Genomic DNA, 19,468 nt, shown 5'->3' on the forward strand with positions numbered 1-19,468 from the left:
AAAATATAATATTCACTTTTGGGTCAGCAAATACTTATGGCAATTTACTTGAATTATCTTTTAAGCGAGGATCATACCAGCGATAATTCATTACATATACCTTATTTTCCAACCGCTTATCATCCCTCCCCCTAATGTTAGGTAATCTAACATTTACCTCCCAACCTTATTTGGGGACCCATCTATGTGCGTTGTGGTGGAGCAATTAAACCATATACCGCACATTCAAATGTTTAGATGAGAATTATTTGGTTCCTAACCCTGAACCAATTATTATAGGGGAACTTATTATAACTTGTTGGCTTGATGCGTACAAGTGCTGCTACATATTAAATAACATATCTCATCCTAAATTTCTTTTTGGGAGTTTTGTTCTCATAACCAATTGTTTAGCTATAATTGGAGGCATACAATTTCTGCTAAACCAACTTTGATATAAACCAACATTATCAACATAATTTCATAGTTTGAAACAGTGCTCTTAATATAACAATTTGAGCAAACAATCTTGCAAAAACCAAATTGCAAATTGATATCAAATGCACATGTGACCATAACATAGATGCATCTATTAAAAACCATATAATAGTAAACCGGTCCACATGGCAAGTGACTGGGCCCATATATATATATATATATATATATATATATATATATATATATATATATATATATATATATATATATATATATATATATATATTACCTTTTATACGTTCCAAAAACATGGGATACAATCCCAACCTTAGCTGGTAAATTAATCAATTTGTCATCATGAGAATAAGCAGCACAAGAAAATTCTCGAAGAATCTCTTTATTTCTTCAAAATATAACCACATGAATTCTCAATTATTTTTGCATCACATTTGAACCAGGATGGTCAACCGGTCATGCCAACCTCCGTAGCATGTAATTCCATCATGCTTATATTTATGTGGTACAAATTCAGAGGAAAAACGGGCAACATTTCACATACATTTTGTTTTCCTGCTATAGTTGTAGTAATATGAAGATATTAAACCTTCCCATAATTTATAGTCTCAATATAATTCATTTCTAACCAATGCCTTTGAAACTTAAAAAGTTTCTTTTGAGACTTACTACAACACCAATATTATTGGACAATTTCATTCCTCCGAGCAATAACATATTAGCTTTCCCAGAGCTCCTATTTAATTATGTACACATATTTCATAATACCATCCATATGGTGAACTGTTACATCCCGTATTTTCGTACGCCGGGAAGCGTGCGAGTTAAATGATATTAGTAACGGACACGAGGTTATCCCCCAAGCTTATGGGTGGTTAAAGTGATGGTACACATGTACCGTAAGGATTTGAAGTTAAATAAATCTAAGAAAATAAGTTTTGTCGAGGATCGAAATTTATTTGATGAAATACGGTCCAAGCTATAATACCCCGTATTTTTGGATTAGGAAATTGGACTGTCCAATATGAGAAAAATTACTCGAGGTTGGAAGATTTAGTCACATTCAAGCATGAAAATCAAAAACTCGGTGTATACAAGAATGAAGTCCTGAAATGATTTAAGATGGGAGAGTATGACGACGATAGTTGAAAATAATATTTTATGTGGTGCAAACAAGGATATGGGCTAGTGCTATACCACATGATTATGATAACGGGTATATAAAGTGTGCTTAAAATGATCATTATTTAAGTGAGTTGAGATCAAAAAGTTAATTATGCGTAAATGGTTAATTGATGAACTTAGTGGGAAGTTAATTATTTAATTATGGATTAAGTGAGTGAATTGTTTTGGGTGTCAGCCCCCTAACGTGGCAGCACGTTGGATGACAAATTATATATATTGCTATGTGGCATTTTAGGGAAGTCTTCTTTTGGAAGTTTATCTTTAAGAGTGGGACCCACGGTCCACTAAAAGAATGTAAACATTTCCTATATCACTAAAGTGAATATATTTGTGGGCAGCAACCATTCTTAACTTTGAAAAAGAATTCACCTGAAGGATCCAAATGAACACCATTTCATTTCACGTTGGGATTCAATTTGGAAGCAAAAAAAAAAAAAAAAAAAGGGTACAGCGACATTTTTCTTTGAAGATTCATTATGAAGAGCCAAACAAAAACAAGAAGAGCAAGAAATCCAAAGGCCATTCGGCCATGCTCAAAATTTTTTGCCCCTTTGAAATCTTGTTCCCAAAATTATTTTCTTGTGGTAATTCCACTAATTCAAGGGTCCTTTACAACTTGGTGTAGTTATTTTGGAAGATAGGGAGCTTGTTTCTTCAAATTAACAAGTGGGTTTAGTGAAGAAGCTTGGAAGAACAAAGGTAAGATCTTGCTCCTTTTACTTTGGAATATATATATATATGTGTGTGTGTGTGTGTGTGTGTTGTAGCATGTAGAAATAAGTAGAAATTATGAAAATATGGAAGTTTGCAAAGTGGGTGTATATGGGTGCATTTGGCCGTGTAGTATGGAAGTGAGAATGGAATTGAATTAATTTTGTTTAATATGTTAGTTATGTTGTTGTGATCTTTATCATGTAAATGAAGTGTTAAGGTGTAAATCATGATTATTGTTAATGAAACGAGGTGACAAAAATATGTTAGGAACGTTTATGTTGAAAGTTTGAAGTTTCGAAAGAATTATGGTTTTATGGAAATTTTGGGGTAATTGTAAACATTATGTTAAAAGAGAGGAAATGCTCCCGAATGGAATTGGAGTGATCTTGATTGTTAATGTATATGGAAATGTTGATATTGGTTTGAAAATGCAAGTTATATTGGAAATTGTTGCATTATTGGAAAAGAAGACTATTTAAGTTAGAATGCGTTTCTAGTCGATTATTGATGTTGTTGGTATTGTTGTGGGTTTGATTGTTGATGTTTGGAGCCGAGTTAAATCTCGGGGATGTTGTATTTATAGGGGAGATGCTGCCCAAATTTCTGTAGAAAAGTGTAATTTAAGATTCAAGTCCTAAAGGCTTGAAATTGATAGTTGGTAATTGTGACCAAAGGCAGATTTTGGAGAAAACTGGGATTGAGCTTGGAGAGGCGTAAGACGCGAAAAAGGTATGTAAAGCGCAACCCTTCTTTCTTTTGGCATGCCTTAGTTTTCAATAGGCTAGATTATAAGCCTTGAGGAAAATTCTAAGATTCGAAATCCGAGCATGTTATGAGCCTTATAAATATTCCTTGGCACTCTTATGTATGATTTGATGAAATATGAACCATTATGTCTTTGAAATAATCGCTTTCCGAACTTTGCATAAAAAGGTTTCACTTTAAAGAATTTCGTAATTTGTGAACGCCATATCTTTCACCGAAAGGCTCAGATTGCTTCAATATTTTTGTAGAAATTTATATGGCATATAATGAGTATATTTTTCATAGGCGGGCCCGATTCGGGTCAATACCCGTCCGTGGGTCCCGCGACTTTCCTTTATGTAATTCGGACGACTTTTGAAAGAATTTGGTATGATTATCATTTCGAATTTCAAGTATGGTCATTTACTTATATTTGAGTCTATGATAATGATTTTATGCATATGGTTACTCATGACTCTGCTCGTGCGCTTTGTTATATCTTTCGTCGGTTCCTGGGCCGGTTCTGTTATCGTGCGCGCTTTGATATACTCCGGAGTTATGCTGTGTTTATGGTTCACCGAGCTACTCGCAAAAGAGGGTCGGGTTCCACATATATTTGGTGTTATGCTGTGTATGGCGTTATGTTGTGATGTGATATGTGACGGGGATACGGAGATTTGAAACTTTCTGGTGTTATGCTGTGTTATGGCGCCATCGACGGGCGGGCGACCATATTATTTTGTACCCTACGCATGACTTATGTTTTAAAATAAACATTTTGATATGTTGAATTTATACTTATGTTCTGTACTACTATTTCGTTTATGCCTCAGATTTGTTTCTGTATTTTCTGCTTTGCATACTCAGTACATATTTCGTACTGACCCCCTTTCTTCGGGGGGCTGCGTTTCATGCCCGCAGGTACAGACGCACAGTTTGGTGATTCACCAGTTTAGGACACCCTCTTCTGCTGTTTGGAGTGCTCCTCTTATTTCGGAGCCTACTTTTTGGTATATATACTTGTTCGATGCATATGTATATATTGGTTCAGGGGTACGGCGGGGCCCTGTCCCGCCATATGTTTCTGTTGGTCTGTTTAGAGGTTTGTAGACGTATTTGTGAGTGTGTGTGCCTACTTCTGTACAGATGTGTTTGTATGACCCTGTTCATTATGGCAGCCTTGTCGGTGTGCACTTTGTATATGTTTTGGGCCGTTGCGCCATCTGTTAGCCTTGTCGGCTTTTGATACTTTTGATAGCCTTGTCGGTTTTTGATACTTTTGATAGCCTTGTCGGCTTTTGATACATTTGATAGCCTTGTCTGCTTTTTGATATAAGTATATGTATATGTTTGCGCCGAAATGTGTCCGATACAGTTTGACATAGTTTGAGACGGCATATAGTGTTTATGGCCGTATATGCTATCTGTATGTGATTCGATTTGGATAAGTGTGTTACGATTTGATATGTTTGTCTGTCTGGGTGCCCAAGTAGGGCACTAGTCACGGCCTACGGGGTTGGGTCGTGACATGAACATCTCCTTTTAGGGAGTAATTGTCATTATAGTCATGGCCAAAACCTTTATAAGCAAGATTTATTTCTTGCTTTTACCCTTTGGTAATTCATGATAAAACACACCATAATATTTGTGACATACTAAAAGTACATAACTAAATTAAATGACCATTTATGCCAAAATATTTTCTTTTTATTTCTCTCAAACCTTTCGTAGAGGTGAGTTGTGGTATTTGTTCAACCATATATGAGCATGTCCTTATCCATAATTTTTATCGCATCTTGACTGAATCACTTTCACGGTGCTTATTACAAGTCACGTTCTCGTCAAGGAATTGACTATAATCATATGTTCGTGCTTCATAATTTTTCATTATAAGCCCATTGTCTTTATCATATTCATAGACCCACCTCGACATCACTTTGAAATTATATTCCTTTCTTTTGATGGAGGATTTATAAAATTTTATCAAATTAGGTCGCACGACAACCTCGTGCCCAATAACCTTTCATACATGACAAAAATTACCTTCACCTTTAGGCGAACCATTTTAAGAACCCATAATGTTCTTCCTCTTATATTACCACAATGATGATTAACATTATTTTATCCTTTTCCACATCCACGTTCATTCGTTTAACCACTTGTTTTCATTTAAACTTATTATGCACTGCTACCACATTCCCCTGATGGAATGGAGCATATCAAGTGGAATGGGCTTCATAATTTTTCATTAAAAGCACTTTATTTTGCTTTAGTCATCATTATATCAATCACTATAGTGCATCGGGACTCAAACCCAACGTCTTATCATCATGGTGCACCGAAACTCTAACCGGTGACTTATTTTGTTGGTGCGATGGGACTTGAATCCACCGTCTTATCCTCAACCAATTGCATAATAAGCCAAAGTGTCATGGGACTCGCCCTCGAGCCTTTCAAATATTACCACTGTATGATTGTATATAAAAGTCACATTTCGTACTGCTATATATTGGAATTTGTCTGCTGAAGCTTCATTTCGTGTAACTTTGGACAAATATTAGACATCAGAATATACTGTAACGCAACACAAATGTCATCTCTGGCAGTTAATGCTAGCAAAGATAATTAAGTGGTGCAGGTGCACAAGTATAGTATAAAATTATCATAATACCTTGACGAAAGTCGTATATTAAATAACACCAAAACATGTTTAAACCGTCAATTTGTCCAGTTATCGTATGTTACGCGTCACTAAATTATACAAGTCAATTAGCATAACTTTAGAAGGTACCGATTAATGCTTCTAGCAACAAATATGAAATGGCAAAAATATGGACAAATACTGTAATGAAAGAAAATTCTGCAACAAAGACAAACCTTAGCCAATTGCTATATGTCCCCTTCCCAGAAGAATAAATCAGGACCTTTACTCATTAAGAGTCATTCCCAGAATTGTTGTTACCGAAATTAAAACGAACCTTTCTTAGCAGAGTACATGACATGTCATTTATAAACTTGATGAATAGCTTTCTGACCAATTGTTTAATGGATGGTTAAAATCAAACTTTATTGGTAGAATAACATACATAAAATTTATATGCTTAATTCTGGCGATCATGCACCAATCAATTAAAGGCAGGATAGAATTTCTTTGCATTTTAATAAGTACACTAATACGTTGCAGTAACAAAATTCTTACCAAAGAAAGAGCGAGAATATGACTTACTTGAAATTGATTAAACGTGAACTATATAATATACCACTTCAACAGAAGTCAAGATCCCAACGAAGCTAAGTCTCCAATTTCAGTTCAACTCACTGGATCAGTGTTAACTTCGTACTTGCACTTTAATCTTTGAGATAACGTGTTGTAAAATTATGCTAAAAGAGTAACAATACTAAAGGATGAAAATCATAGAAATAGAGAGACAAGAGAGAAGAGATTTCTTATTCATCCAAATGTGTTCAAGTCTATGTTCAAGTCTATACAATATGAATCCCTATGCCTCTATTTATAGTGGTGCACAGAGACATATAAAAGGATAGATATAAATATGACATTCAACATATGAGAATGTGGGGAAGATCATGGGTGAAGTGGGAGACATTCCATTAAACCTTTGAGATCATGGAGGAAGTGGGAATTTATTTCTAGAGTGGTTGACATCCACACTTAATATTTCATAACAGTCAATTCTTTTTTATACGAGAGTTATAAGCTCGACCGAAACCAACAGTGCCAAACGTGTACAAGGGAGGTTCTTCCTCTCCTTTTTTACCTTTTATGCATAACCCTTACTAATTAATATCTGTGCAAAATCTACAACCAAAAAAAAAAAATATATGCAGAATCTGAAGTTTGGAGTTAGAATGGTACACAACTACACATCCTGAGTTTCACTATTTTTATCAGTGTAATGGACCTTTTGCAGGTAAATTTTAGTAATCAACTTGGTTGCTTCTGCATTATATATATTCCGGAAGAATAATCACTCCAAGAATTTTCTCATACAACCACATTCAAGTGCCGGCTTCATTGGTGTCTAAGAGAAATATATAACATGGTATCCTAGGCCAAAACACACAGAAGCACGAAGCAGATACAATAAATATAACCCTAGCAATCTTGAAAAAAAATCTTGGTAACACTGCTGACTGAGATCTATTCCCAATTGATGGTTGTGTCAAGCGTCCAACACTAATAATAACTCCAACTAAAAAGAACGTCAATCTTAAGCTGGTTCCATGTTTTTCATCTGTCTAAACTTTCCTGACCTGGATATTGTGAGTGGATTGGAGCCGCCAGATTGGCTGCCTGCCACTCTGAACAAGAGCAACCTGCTCTCCTTCCTTCACCATCCCTTGCTTCTGTAGAGTGATAATGGGTTAAATTTATAACAGGAACACTATTATCGTGTAAATGATAGCAATTACACACTGGCAACATAAACATTCAGATCAAATCCATTTCGGATAATAACAAAGATGAAGAAAGGAGTATAACTAGTTAATGGAATTGATTGTCTGAATTATCATATCAAGATTTCACTTTTAATTATAAAGCACGTATACCAGTAGGCTATACGTCATATGACCAATCATCCATTCATCTATGACCATGATATGAGCAATTTCAGGCATTAGGTATTAGCTTTGCACAATGCGTCTACTGTGTATTAAGCAAAACTTAAAAATGAACATAAGCTGAAGGTGAATCTCACCTGCAATAAGGACAATGCACTAGTGAAAGTCTCCTCTGCACAATCTAAGAACTCCATATATATTGGACAAATGCCTTGGTACAAAGCCAGCCTCTGTTGAATTTTCTTACTGCAGCCCAATCATGGAACAAATGAATAAAATTCACTAACTTGATAGAGATCATTCATACAGTTCTTCTCAGCTTTAATATCATCAACAGAACACTATATATGTTTTCCTGGGTGTCATTAAAACGCATCTTCTACAGATCAATTACTGATATCAAGGTCTAACCAAGAGTGTGTAGTGTTCATTCAATTGTAAAAACAATGACAGTGCCAGAAGGACAATAGATGGCTCGTTGTAATGGTAATGAAACCAGTTCAGCTGTAGAATTTTGTCTTCAAACATTGACATCAAAGTTAGATCAAAAGGGTAAATACTCACTCATTTGTAAAAGCAAATATAGTGCCAGAAGGACGATAATGGCTCAGTAAGACGGCCATGAAACCAGTTCTAGTGAAGACAACTATGGAGGTTCCAAGAGTGTTGGACATCATGGTTGCATGGAAAGCGAACATCTCACTCATATGGTTCTGCAAAATATAGCAAGTTTCGGTAAGTATTAGCTGCTTTAGACAATTTATTTCAAGAAAAAGATAGGAAGTAAAATATGTAATCTACAGATGAAACTTAAGTACAGCACAAAAAGACTAAAAACCTTGAAGGCTTGGCCTAGATTTGCAGGAGTTTCACCACCAACAATAGTAGCTTCAGTCCGTAGTGACACGGTGTGCATAACTTTGACAGCTTTCAAAGGAAACCTGTAACCAAATGAATCTAACTTGTCAGAGATGCGGATAGGTTATAGGACAATTTATTGTAAGGAAATCTTAACATTTGGACTTTGGTATCATGAAACTATTAGATTCACAAAATCGGATCCCAGCAAAAACACTTATTACTCATGAAAGAACCTTGACACGGTTAATAGGTTCCAAAACTAAGATCTCCCGAATAGTAACCCTAAGCTATGTTACATGGATCCTTCATTTGCATTTGACATTCCCGCGGCGAACAGGTGTGACATGGCCTCATGGGTGTGGGTACACCGCATCAAAATTTACTGCACTTTCCCACAAACCCAATTCCCTGTATAGGCCCTAAATTTAAAGAGATAATAGTAAAAGCGCCTTGAATAGTAACTTACTTTCCGTGAGCTGTTTCTCCAGAAAGCATAACAGCATCAGCACCCTCTCTAACAGCAATCGCAATATCTGATACCTCTGCTCGAGTTGGGGTGGGATGGACAATCATGCTTTCCAGCATGTTGGTGGCAACAATAACAGCTTTTCCCATACTTCGGCAAATGTTGATGATTTCTTCCTGCATATTCCGATATTTCAATCAAAGGAGAAATTGAGAATACATGGTTAAGACCTCTTACGAAATGGTAAAACTGCATTGAGTTTTGCATCCTTGCAGTAGAATCTACAGCTACAGTGTTGTCGGCCTTTACCTGCAACAAAGGAACCTCCTCAATAGGCAGCTCTGCCCCAAGATCTCCTCTTGCAACCATCGCCTGAGTACAAAGTTAAAACCATTAAATTGTGTCATTAGATGTCTATCAAGGAAAAGAACACAAGACGCAAGCTACGATCCAGAACAAACATGCAAGTACTGCATGTACTAAGTCCATGAAAAGGGGACAAAGGTTTCCATAGAAGTAGGAACTCCAGTGAAGTCAAGGAACTGGTAAAACAGATTCGATATAGTATCTGGTGGCTGTGTTAAAAACATAGGTGGGATGAGCGTTGCTGTAGATAAACAGCTAGCATATAGATGGTATAATACTGAAGAATCCTTTGCGTAGAGCCTGAATAGAGCAGAATAGATATAAAAGATATATCCATCCCCAACTGGTTTAGGATTGAGGGTAGTTGATTGACTGATCTTGTGGGCTTAAACTCTTATAATCCTCCAATCTTTAGAAGAGAGAAAAAGGAAGAAGCTCCTAATTGTTCGAGTACAATGTGTGATTTTCAAATGCTGTAGATAACTTCAGTGTATGCCAACTCATCAAACAAGAAGAAAGAAAATACTTCCAGCAATGTATATGATCTGCCACCAAAACTTTTCTAAATAATGAACCAGCAAAATAGAGGTTTCGAGAATTACCCCATCTGATGCAGTAATTATTGAATGTAAATTCGGTATGGAGTCTGCGCTCTCAATTTTCACAATAACATGAATATCTGCACCACAACCTGTCATATCAAAAGGAAAATGGCTAGTCAAAAAGTGTTGAAACAAAAATGGATAAGCACACCATTGGCACTTTCAATGCTCACAAAAAAGAAATGGACGCAATGGAATTACTCTTCAAATAATTCTTCAGTTCATGGACCACTGCTGCATCTTTGACGAATGAAACAGCATAAAAGTCAATTTCATTGTCCACTCCAAACTTGATATCATCCCAGTCCTTTTCTGTAGCACGATGAGGATTACTGTATTAGAAGGCAAGCACTTGTCTGACGGAGTAACTGTCTCATGCTTTCACAGGCAGATAGACATGAATTTGTAGACCAAAAAAGTAGTCTGACCAGTAATAGAGGGAAGTGTGGCACTTTTCCCTCGAACATTTAGATGTCTCCTCGACTTAAGCTCCCCTCCATCAACAACTTCACACTTCACAGATTCTTCTGTCTTGGATTTCACCTGTAAAGACATCATCCCGCCTACAGCAGAAAAAGTTACAGTCTTCAGTAAAGGTAGGCCAAAGAAGAACTAGGGGAGGTGATCAGACAGGACCCTAGATAGGAAGGTTTGAAGGTCGAGAATTAGGGTAGAAAGTTTGTAGTAATTTTACAATGGAGAGGCAGGGAGCTAGTCTCCTCTTCTCGTCTTCTCCTTATTTAGTAGTCTTACCCAGTATTCGCATAGTATCTTATACTTCAATTTTACTACTATCTGCTACTTCGATTGCTTTGTTTGTCCTACTATTTTGTTGTCTTCATTTTCTTTTCTATCCTGCTTTGATTAAACTTCTTTTGAGCCGAGAGTCTATCGGAAACAGCTCTCAAGGTAGAGGTAAGGTCTGCGTACATCTTACCCTCCCCAGACCCCATTTGTGGGATTACACTGGGTATGTTGTTGTTGTTGTAATCAATTCATAATTGCAAAAATATATACCCATTCGCATTACTCCAATTGAGGGACCACAATCGTAGTGCCTTTACCATTAATTTTACAACTTAAGTTAAAACTTGTTAATCATTAGTTTCGAATTAAACCAATACAAAATCAACCATTAAACCTGTTACCTTAGAAATATAGACTTAAAGTCAAGTCCAACACTAGCCAAGTAAACACATCTCTATCGTATTCCCTATGGAATTCGATACCCAACCCTGTTGAGTTATATATTCGACAACGACCACTTATACTCTTTTTGGGTGTAATTTGGGTGTATCAGTGTACAATATCTCATGCCAAGTTAAAAAGAGGAAGTTCAAGCAGTCAATTTTAATGCCTCCCAATGACAACTCGATATAAGATGTTATCAGACAAAAATAGTTAAAAGACAGAAAATAAACCACTTCACATACCATCAACGAGAAGCATGTCTCCTGCTTCAACATCATTTACAAAGTCATCATAATTGACACTGACACAGTCAGCTGTGCCAACCCCTCTCTGAATTGTGAAAGTGAATTCCTGTCCAGGTAGCAATGTGATTGGCTGGGGCAAGTCACCACTTCTAACCTCAGGACCCTGTCAGCATCAAAACAACAAAGCAACAAGAGGCTACAAATCAAAATGACCAAAAAGAGAGATCACATCCAGCTAAATAGTTATCAGGTGATCATGCGAGGTGAAAGTTATCGTCGATGATACATATAACATAAGAGCAACTTCACTAAAATCCAGTGAACAAACAATGGATCAGTAATGATATAGGAATTATCTGAAGTTGTATATGCGCTTGAAGGGGGGAAACATTTGCTTTCTTCATAGTTTTAACTTGACAGATATGAAGACAGGAAAACTGGGGATGTTCAAAATAAACCGAAAAACCAAACCGGGCAAAGAAATGAAAAACTGTCCAAAAAAATGTTTGATCAGGTACGGTTTGGTTTAATTTTTTTTTTTTTTTTTTTTTTAAAAAGACAATACATAATTTCATCGGGTGTTTAATGAAAGGAAAAAAAGATAACCTAAACCAAACCGACAAAATATATACTGCATATGTGTGTATTGTATATGAAGCGATATTTTTGCTACTTCTCATTCTTATGCAGTTTTCAACTAATTTTACCAAACGAAAATCGCTTCTGCTTTTAATCCAACATGGCTCCTGTGAAAGATCCTGATACATGTAGTAAGGATGCTTTTGTCTTTTTCTGCCAATGTATGTTTTTGGCAATTCCCTCTAAGGTGAGTTTTAGCAGAGCCTTCATGTTTGTTAATGAGTCAATTGATTCTAAGTGCAGTCTTCACTGAAATCCCCAGAACTGATTATTTGCTTTATTATGCATGAGACACCCAAGAGATGTGATATGCACCACTAACACCTCTAAGGAAAACAAACTACACTCTCATGGTCTGTCGTCTAACAAGCTTGTCGAAGAGAAATCTATTACACAAAGTAGTTCAATAAAAAATAAACTAATTCTCAAATTGCCCAGTTCATCCTAGCTTCATTAATCAATTTAGATATTTTGACCAACAAGTGGTTGATATTATCCCTTCCGGACCCGGGCTTTCGGCAGCGCTGTTCTAGTTATGCAGTTATTTTCTTTCGCACAACTCCCCGTATTATTTGATAGGAAAAAAGTCGTTTCATTTTGAACAAATACCTCCACAATCATATTCTTAGAAGGCTGAATCAATGTGGTACCCACTTGGTCGCACTACTCATCTACTCCTAAAACAAGGAGTAACATGAAACGTGCGTGACATCTTTAAAAAGTTGTATATTTGTCAAGGCTACCACAAACTAAGAAAGAATACCAAATCCAAGAAAAAAATGTTCTGTAAACAAATAAATGTTCTTGCTCAAAGAAAGTCTCTCTTGCAGTCATAGCATGGTAGATCAGTTTAACAGCTCGATCAATAGATCAACACTTTTGCCGCGTGATGTTAGAATCAAATCTGGTGGAAAAAAAATTCTTCTTTTCCGTGCGCACATAAAATGAAGAAATTTACCTTTGTGTCAAGCATGATGGCAATGACGTTGTCCTTAGACTGGGCATTATACTCCTTAACCAAATCAATGACTTTTTGGTGAGATGCATGGTCTCCATGAGACATATTCAACCTAGCAACATTCATTCCAGCTTCAGCCAACTTCCATATCATTTCCCTTGTGTTTGTAGAGGGACCAATTGTGCATACTATCTTGGTCTTTCGTCTTACTGTAGGTTTAGACCACATGCCAACTGAAGTGTCACCAAGTTGCTGAATTGCTTGAAGATACTGAAGTTGCTCCTCACCCTGAAACATTAACAACCACAATTAATCAGTTAAAAGCCTTCTAGCCCTGTTTGATCAAGCTTCTAAAATCAGCTTATTTTGAAAAGTGTTTTTTTAAAAAGTACTTCAATGAGAAGTAGTTTGTGTTTGGCTAATCAATTTGGAAAGTGCTTATTGAGCAGCAATTAATGTTTGGCCAAACTTTTAAAGAGTGTTTCTAGGTGTATTTTCTCAAAGGTGTTTTTTCTTTTAAAAAAAAAGTACTTTTGGAGAAAAGCTACTTTTTTAGCTTCTTAAAAAACAACTTCTGCTACTCCCCGAAACCCCAAAAAGCACTTATTTTATCCTAAAAGCTTGACCAAATAATTCACTTTTTGGAAGAAAAAAAAAATACTCCCTCCGTCCCAGCCCCAGCCCCAATTTATGTCATATAATTTGACTTGGCACAGAGTTTAAGAAAGAAAAGAAAAACTTTTAAAACTTTGGTCTAAAGCAAGTGATAAATATTTGTGTGGCCGTAAATCATTTCATTAAGGATAAAAGAGGAAGTTGCAAGGTAAATTATTTCTAGATATAGAAATGTATATCTTTTTTGGGACACACTAACACATAAATTAGGACAGAGGGAGTAAGCACTTTTGGGCTCCCGAAAGATTGGCTATCAGAGTCAAAAACATTCCATAAATGCAAATTTTATCGTAGCAATATTTTACAAATCCATGGAGCTCAAAAAAAAAAAAAAAGGCTCGATTCACAAATCCAGTTTACTCAAGAAACGAGTTGTCTAGATTGGCTACAATTTACATTTTAAAAACACTTGTACTGCAACATACTAGTAGAAACAAAAAAAAGAAGCAAACAACTAACTAAAATTGTTGTAACAAGCTTTTCCTCAACTAGACATATGGAAGCACAATTAAAACAAAATAATTGTGAGATACTCCCTCCAACCATTTTGACTTGTTGTCCATTTTTACCTATCTAGTTTGGAAAACCAAGAGACAATTTACCAGTTCATTCTTATTTTATCCTTATTATTAATTATTAGGTTGGAAAGTTCAAAGAATTCTTAGTGGCTGTACAATTTTTAAAAATAATTTTTAAAGTATGTTTTATTGACTTCAATCATTACATGACTTAATAATAATTATGGGTTTGTATAGTAAATTGCCATTCTACTTATGACTCTTTGTACCACCAAGTGAATACAGTACAAGTGTACAAGTAAAGATGGTGGAGTAATTTGAAGGAAAAAAAAGTGAAGGACCTTAGGAACATCTTCAGGAGAAACAGGGAGGACTTGAGGCTCAGCACGTGTAGATCTTCTAGCAGTGATCTGTGGCACATTCACACGAATAGCAGCTTTACAACTATTGTTCCGTGCATTCCGAGATAACACTTTAGAGGCAAAGCTAACAGGTTTAATAAGCTTCTCAACTTGGCTCTGTAGAGAAGATCCATGGTTAGGGCTGGAGAATGAAGTTTGAATCGAGCCAGTAGCCACTACTTGAGCCATCTTTTTTAAGGTAAGAGTTAGAAATGTGTGAGCGGAATGAGAGAGATAAGAGTATAAAAGGCGAAAGATGGAGTGAGAGACTTTGAAGAAATCGCCGCTATGTTTTGTTTTGGCGGAGATGTCGAGGAAAGAGGGGCCTCGTTTGTATCGAAAGAAAAAGCTGCTGGAGTTTGCTCAACTTGTGTTACATACAAGAACTGTTGGGTTCTAGTAGAAAAATAAAGAGACAATTATTTTTTAGTCTATCTAAATAGCCATTTCCCAACAAATTGGATTAAGTCGACGTCGTTTTTAATCTGACGTGTCCTCGTTTCTAATACATCACGTGATCTTCAACTTAGGTTCTTGTTTCTCATTCGGTGTCCGGTATCCGCATTGGGACCTGATTAATTTTGAATTCATACTAGATAGTCTTACATTGGGGGACAAAGCACTCCTAAATTCCATACCCAAAAAAGTTTGAACTCGAGACCTCTTGACTAAGGATGGAATCTTCAACTTAGCTTATTTTTTCTTAGCGTTAAATTACACGTTATCTTGAACTTCTATCTTTTTCCAAAAAGATGTCACTCAAATAATAAAAAATGTACTTCAAATTCTAATTTAGTGGTATTTGTATCTTAAACTTTCTAACTATTCATATATTCTTCACGGGTAAGAAAAATTTACTTATTTAAACTCGTGATATTATAGTTCAAAATTATGATCTTTTAATCATGTAACTATTTCTTAGTAAAAAATTCAAATTTAGTGATATTTGTATCTTAAACTTTCTAACTTTTCATATATTCTTCATGGGTAAGAAAAATTTACTTATTTAAACTCGTGATATTATAGTTCAAAATTATGATCTTTTAATCATGCAACTATTTCTTAGTAATTTTGAACTTCAGGTTCTGCATAGATTTATGCTGGCACTTCTGATGCTTTTTTCTTCTTACTAGCTCATTTCAAATAGGGAAACTTAATTGAAAAATCCCTTATTTTCATAAATCTGTTCTTATATGACTACCAACCAATTCTGCAAAGTTACGGGAAAAAAATCTGCGAAGTTATTAGAAAAAAAAAAATCGTCTAATTTATTGTGCATTTAAATTGAAATTTCAATAATAACTAAATTTATAGTAATATCTAAGGCTATATATGTGCTTTTCTATGGAACTCTCAAGATACATTGTTTTCCTAAATAGTGGAAAAGAGAGTAAATTAAACGATCATAGTTTGAATTTCGTGGAAAATCTAAATTCCGAACCATTAGAACGAAAGGGTTGGTGTTGGCCATAGCTAGCGCTTCAAAAGGCTTACATGAAATAAGAAATTGTATTTCTTAGGTATCAAAAAAACATTAAGTAAAATAAATAGTGGATTCCTCCGTTTTTATGATTACTTCTTCAGTGTTGAGGTCTTCCATACACCAAAGCTTCTTTTATGTCGTCAACGTGAAAAACTGAATCAAGAATTCTCTTTCTTCACCGCTGATCAATTCATTGTTTGCGACTTAGAATTTTATATTATTATGCTATGAAAACAACATCGAACTTCAAAGTAATATGATCTAATTCAAAATTTTCACTCAATTGAGCACGTCTAGCATAAAATAGTAGCAAAATCATTATAACTTGACACGGTTAAGTTCACCGCCGCAGATATAAATATACATATCTAACTTACTTAGACTAGATTAAAAAAAATATCGGTTGCATATTTAATCTTCACTCATTACAAGTTTTTTTTTTCTTTTTCTAGACACAATACGATGTGTTGTAATATAGTGCAACTAGTAAATACTCCCTCCGAATTAAAAAGAGTGTCTACTTACCTTTTTTTTTTTTGTTAATAAAGAGTGTTCACTTACCGAATGCAGAAACAATTAATCCTATCCTTTCAAAATTGTCCTTATTAAGTGTTAGTTATCAAATCACAATACATATTTAATTAGGGATAATTTAGTTAAATTACTTATTTTTGTCTAGGAGTTAATATTTTCTTAAGGGTGTACAAATGGCTAAGTGGACACTAATCCGGAGGGAGTATCAACTTATATAATTTCATTGCACACAATAATCAATTGTGAAACTTATTTGCAGATCGAAAATTCTAATAATCTAAATCGTGGAGAGTACTTCTAAGTTCTCTTTCTTTCTAAACTCGAGAAGGAAAAGAAGACAAAAATAGCCGTCAAAAAATACATTTAAGTCACACTAAATGCTTCTTTTAATTCTCCTTCAAGCTTTTCAGCGGCCTAACTTTCTTCAAGAATCTTCTCTACAATAGTTATAGACTTATAGTGGTACTCTACTTCAGACCATGACAATTAAATGCAAAGTGCAAGTATAATTTCCTTCTCATTTTTCAAGAATGGAGCTAGAGTTGAATGCGATAAAGGAACTTAATTCCTTTGCAAATGCAATATTAGTGTTGTATACGGTGAAAACCGGATGAGGGCCAATCCGGGGTAACCGTGGCTCGGAGGAGGAAAAGGAGGGAAAGTTCGTGTATAAGCATCGGGTTTCCGGATAAGCATTCGGATCAAAGCCGAGCGGAAGCATCATCGGTCCCGGTTTTTAAGCCACCGAAGGTTCGGATCTCATTCCGGGGGGTTACCGCCGGTGGTCCGGTACCCGTGAGTCCGTTGGTCCGTTATGACCGTTACTGGGGCGCAGCAGTGGTGTCACATCATGGTCGGCTACCAACTATGCGTGTGTCAGACGGCGCCGTCAGTCAGATCCCATCACATACATACAAGGGCTGTCCTTTTATTATTATTTTATTAATTCATATTGAGGAAGGCCCATGGGTTCATCACTATAAATAGGGCATTCCCTCCTCCCTTTGGGGGTGGGTTGATCTTTTATTCAAAAGAACACTTGTAACACAATACATATATATATACAGTTCTTGCAATCTCAATATTGATATTTTCCATTGTAAGTTTGTCATCTATATCATATTTCTTCAATCAAATTGGCCATACGCGGAGTCATCTGTCACTTGCGCTCCTTGCACGCTTATCAATAAGCATTCTCATCCACGGTTTGTAATAAACATTGGGACTTAAGCACATATCCTATACTCACACACAAATTCAATTGATTACCGAATCCGGGGTAAACAGTTTGGCGCCCACCGTGGGGCAAAGGATAATAGTTCTTGGTCCTGATTCTTGTCGTTCTCACCTCCAAACCGTAACACTTCCGCCCCGTTTGTCTCGACAAAAACTGACTCATGGCTGATGTTGAGCAGTCCGGCCATGTCAATAATACCGAGATTGTGGCAGAAAACGAGGAAAGCGAATTACGGGGACTACCGAACCCCGCTGGCCCGAACCGCGTCGACTCGAGGGAGGGCCTCAACCGACAAAACACGGTGGATCAAATTAACGCCGCCCTACCGGCAACTGATCCCCTAAGAACTCGCAACTCCGTCACATTGTCTCGGACCCAAAGCCAGAAGGAGCCGGAGGCACCAAATGACGACATTAATTTGCGTTTGATTTTCGAAATGTTGCAGGAACAAAGAGCGGCAATCGCCGAGCAAGGGATGGCGATTGCCCGGTTGCAGAGCGGGCAGGGGGAGCCTGGGCCGGAAAAGGCCAAGGGAACAGCGGAAATCGAGAGAAGCAGGCCGCGGACAGTCGAGAGCAATGATTCCGGAGCCGGTTCTTCCACCGAGGTACTAAAGATGCTTGAAACCTTGGCGAAACGAGTGGACTCTACCGAAAAAAGGGTAGAGACTTACAATTCTCGGGTAGATCAGATACCGGGGGCTCCCCCTTTGCTGAAGGGGGCTAACTCGAAAAAATATATTCAAAGGCCTTTTCCCCCGAGTGCAGCACCCAAGTTGATCCCGAAGAGATTCAAGATGCCGGACATTCAGAAATACGACGGCACCACGAACCCGCATGAGCACGTGACCTCGTACACCTGTGCTATCAAGGGTAATGATATGGAAGAAGATGAGATAGAGTCAGTACTGTTGAAAAAATTCGGGGAGACTCTGTCAAAGGGGGCGTTGACGTGGTACGACCATCTGCCCGAGCATTCGATCACTTCTTTTGAGATGCTCGCCGATGCCTTTGTGAAAGCCCACGCCGGTGCAATAAAGGTGCAGGCCCGTAAGGCTGATATTTTCCGGATAACCCAAAGGGACGGCGAGTTATTACGGGAATTCGTCACCCGGTTCCAGAGGGAACGAATGGAGCTACCCCCGGTGCCGGAAGAGTGGGCCGCACAGGCCTTCACAAAGGGCCTCAACATGCTAAGTTCGGTGGCCTCGGCAAAATTGAAAGAGAGCTTGCTGGAATACGAGGCCGTAACATGGGCCGACGTCCACAATCGGTATGAGTCAAAGATTCGGGTGGAGGATGATCAATTCGAGTTCTCTCCGGTAAGGACAAAAATAAGTAGAGGTTTCGAGCCGCCAAGGAAGGGATACGAGGCCATGTCTGAATCTTCGAAAGAAAGGTTTCGGCCATATCCCTATCCAGATAAGCAAAGTTTCAGGTCGGAAAAGGCAATAGAGAGCCCGAGCCATTTCTCAGGACGGGGCAGCAAACGAGTGGAGCGGCCATCGAACAGTCGGGGACTCTCGTTTAGGAGCGATGCCGGAAGTTCCGCCGGCAATAAAGTTCCTCCAAAAATTTCAGAATACAACTTCAACGTTAGTACTTCAGGGCTTGTCTCGGCTATTGGACGTGTC

General features: G+C 37.1%; 1 protein-coding gene and 1 long non-coding RNA gene across 2 annotated transcripts; one reads left to right on the top strand and one right to left on the bottom strand.

Moving 5' to 3' along the window:
- The first annotated feature begins 1,943 nt into the window (after positions 1 to 1,943).
- LOC132632005 (uncharacterized) lies at positions 1,944 to 4,379 on the top strand. The gene is made up of 3 exons (XR_009579215.1): positions 1,944 to 2,316; positions 3,006 to 3,060; positions 3,997 to 4,379. It is a non-coding gene; the product is annotated as an uncharacterized LOC132632005 (long non-coding RNA).
- Positions 4,380 to 7,012: 2,633 nt separating this feature from the next.
- Positions 7,013 to 14,967, bottom strand: LOC132632006 (plastidial pyruvate kinase 2). The gene is made up of 12 exons (XM_060347786.1): positions 14,522 to 14,967; positions 12,988 to 13,275; positions 11,388 to 11,553; positions 10,383 to 10,517; positions 10,156 to 10,266; positions 9,955 to 10,043; positions 9,296 to 9,358; positions 8,987 to 9,162; positions 8,498 to 8,600; positions 8,224 to 8,372; positions 7,797 to 7,905; positions 7,013 to 7,443 (listed from the first exon to the last, which is right to left on the bottom strand). The coding sequence occupies exons 1-12, from the start codon at positions 14,768 to 14,770 to the stop codon at positions 7,336 to 7,338; spliced, it is 1,746 nt and encodes a 581-aa protein (XP_060203769.1). The 5' UTR covers positions 14,771 to 14,967; the 3' UTR covers positions 7,013 to 7,335.
- Between the last annotated feature and the right edge of the window lie 4,501 nt (positions 14,968 to 19,468).

Source organism: Lycium barbarum, chromosome 3 (genome assembly GCF_019175385.1).
Source record: "Lycium barbarum isolate Lr01 chromosome 3, ASM1917538v2, whole genome shotgun sequence".
In the NCBI taxonomy this organism is placed as follows: Eukaryota; Viridiplantae; Streptophyta; class Magnoliopsida; order Solanales; family Solanaceae; genus Lycium; species Lycium barbarum.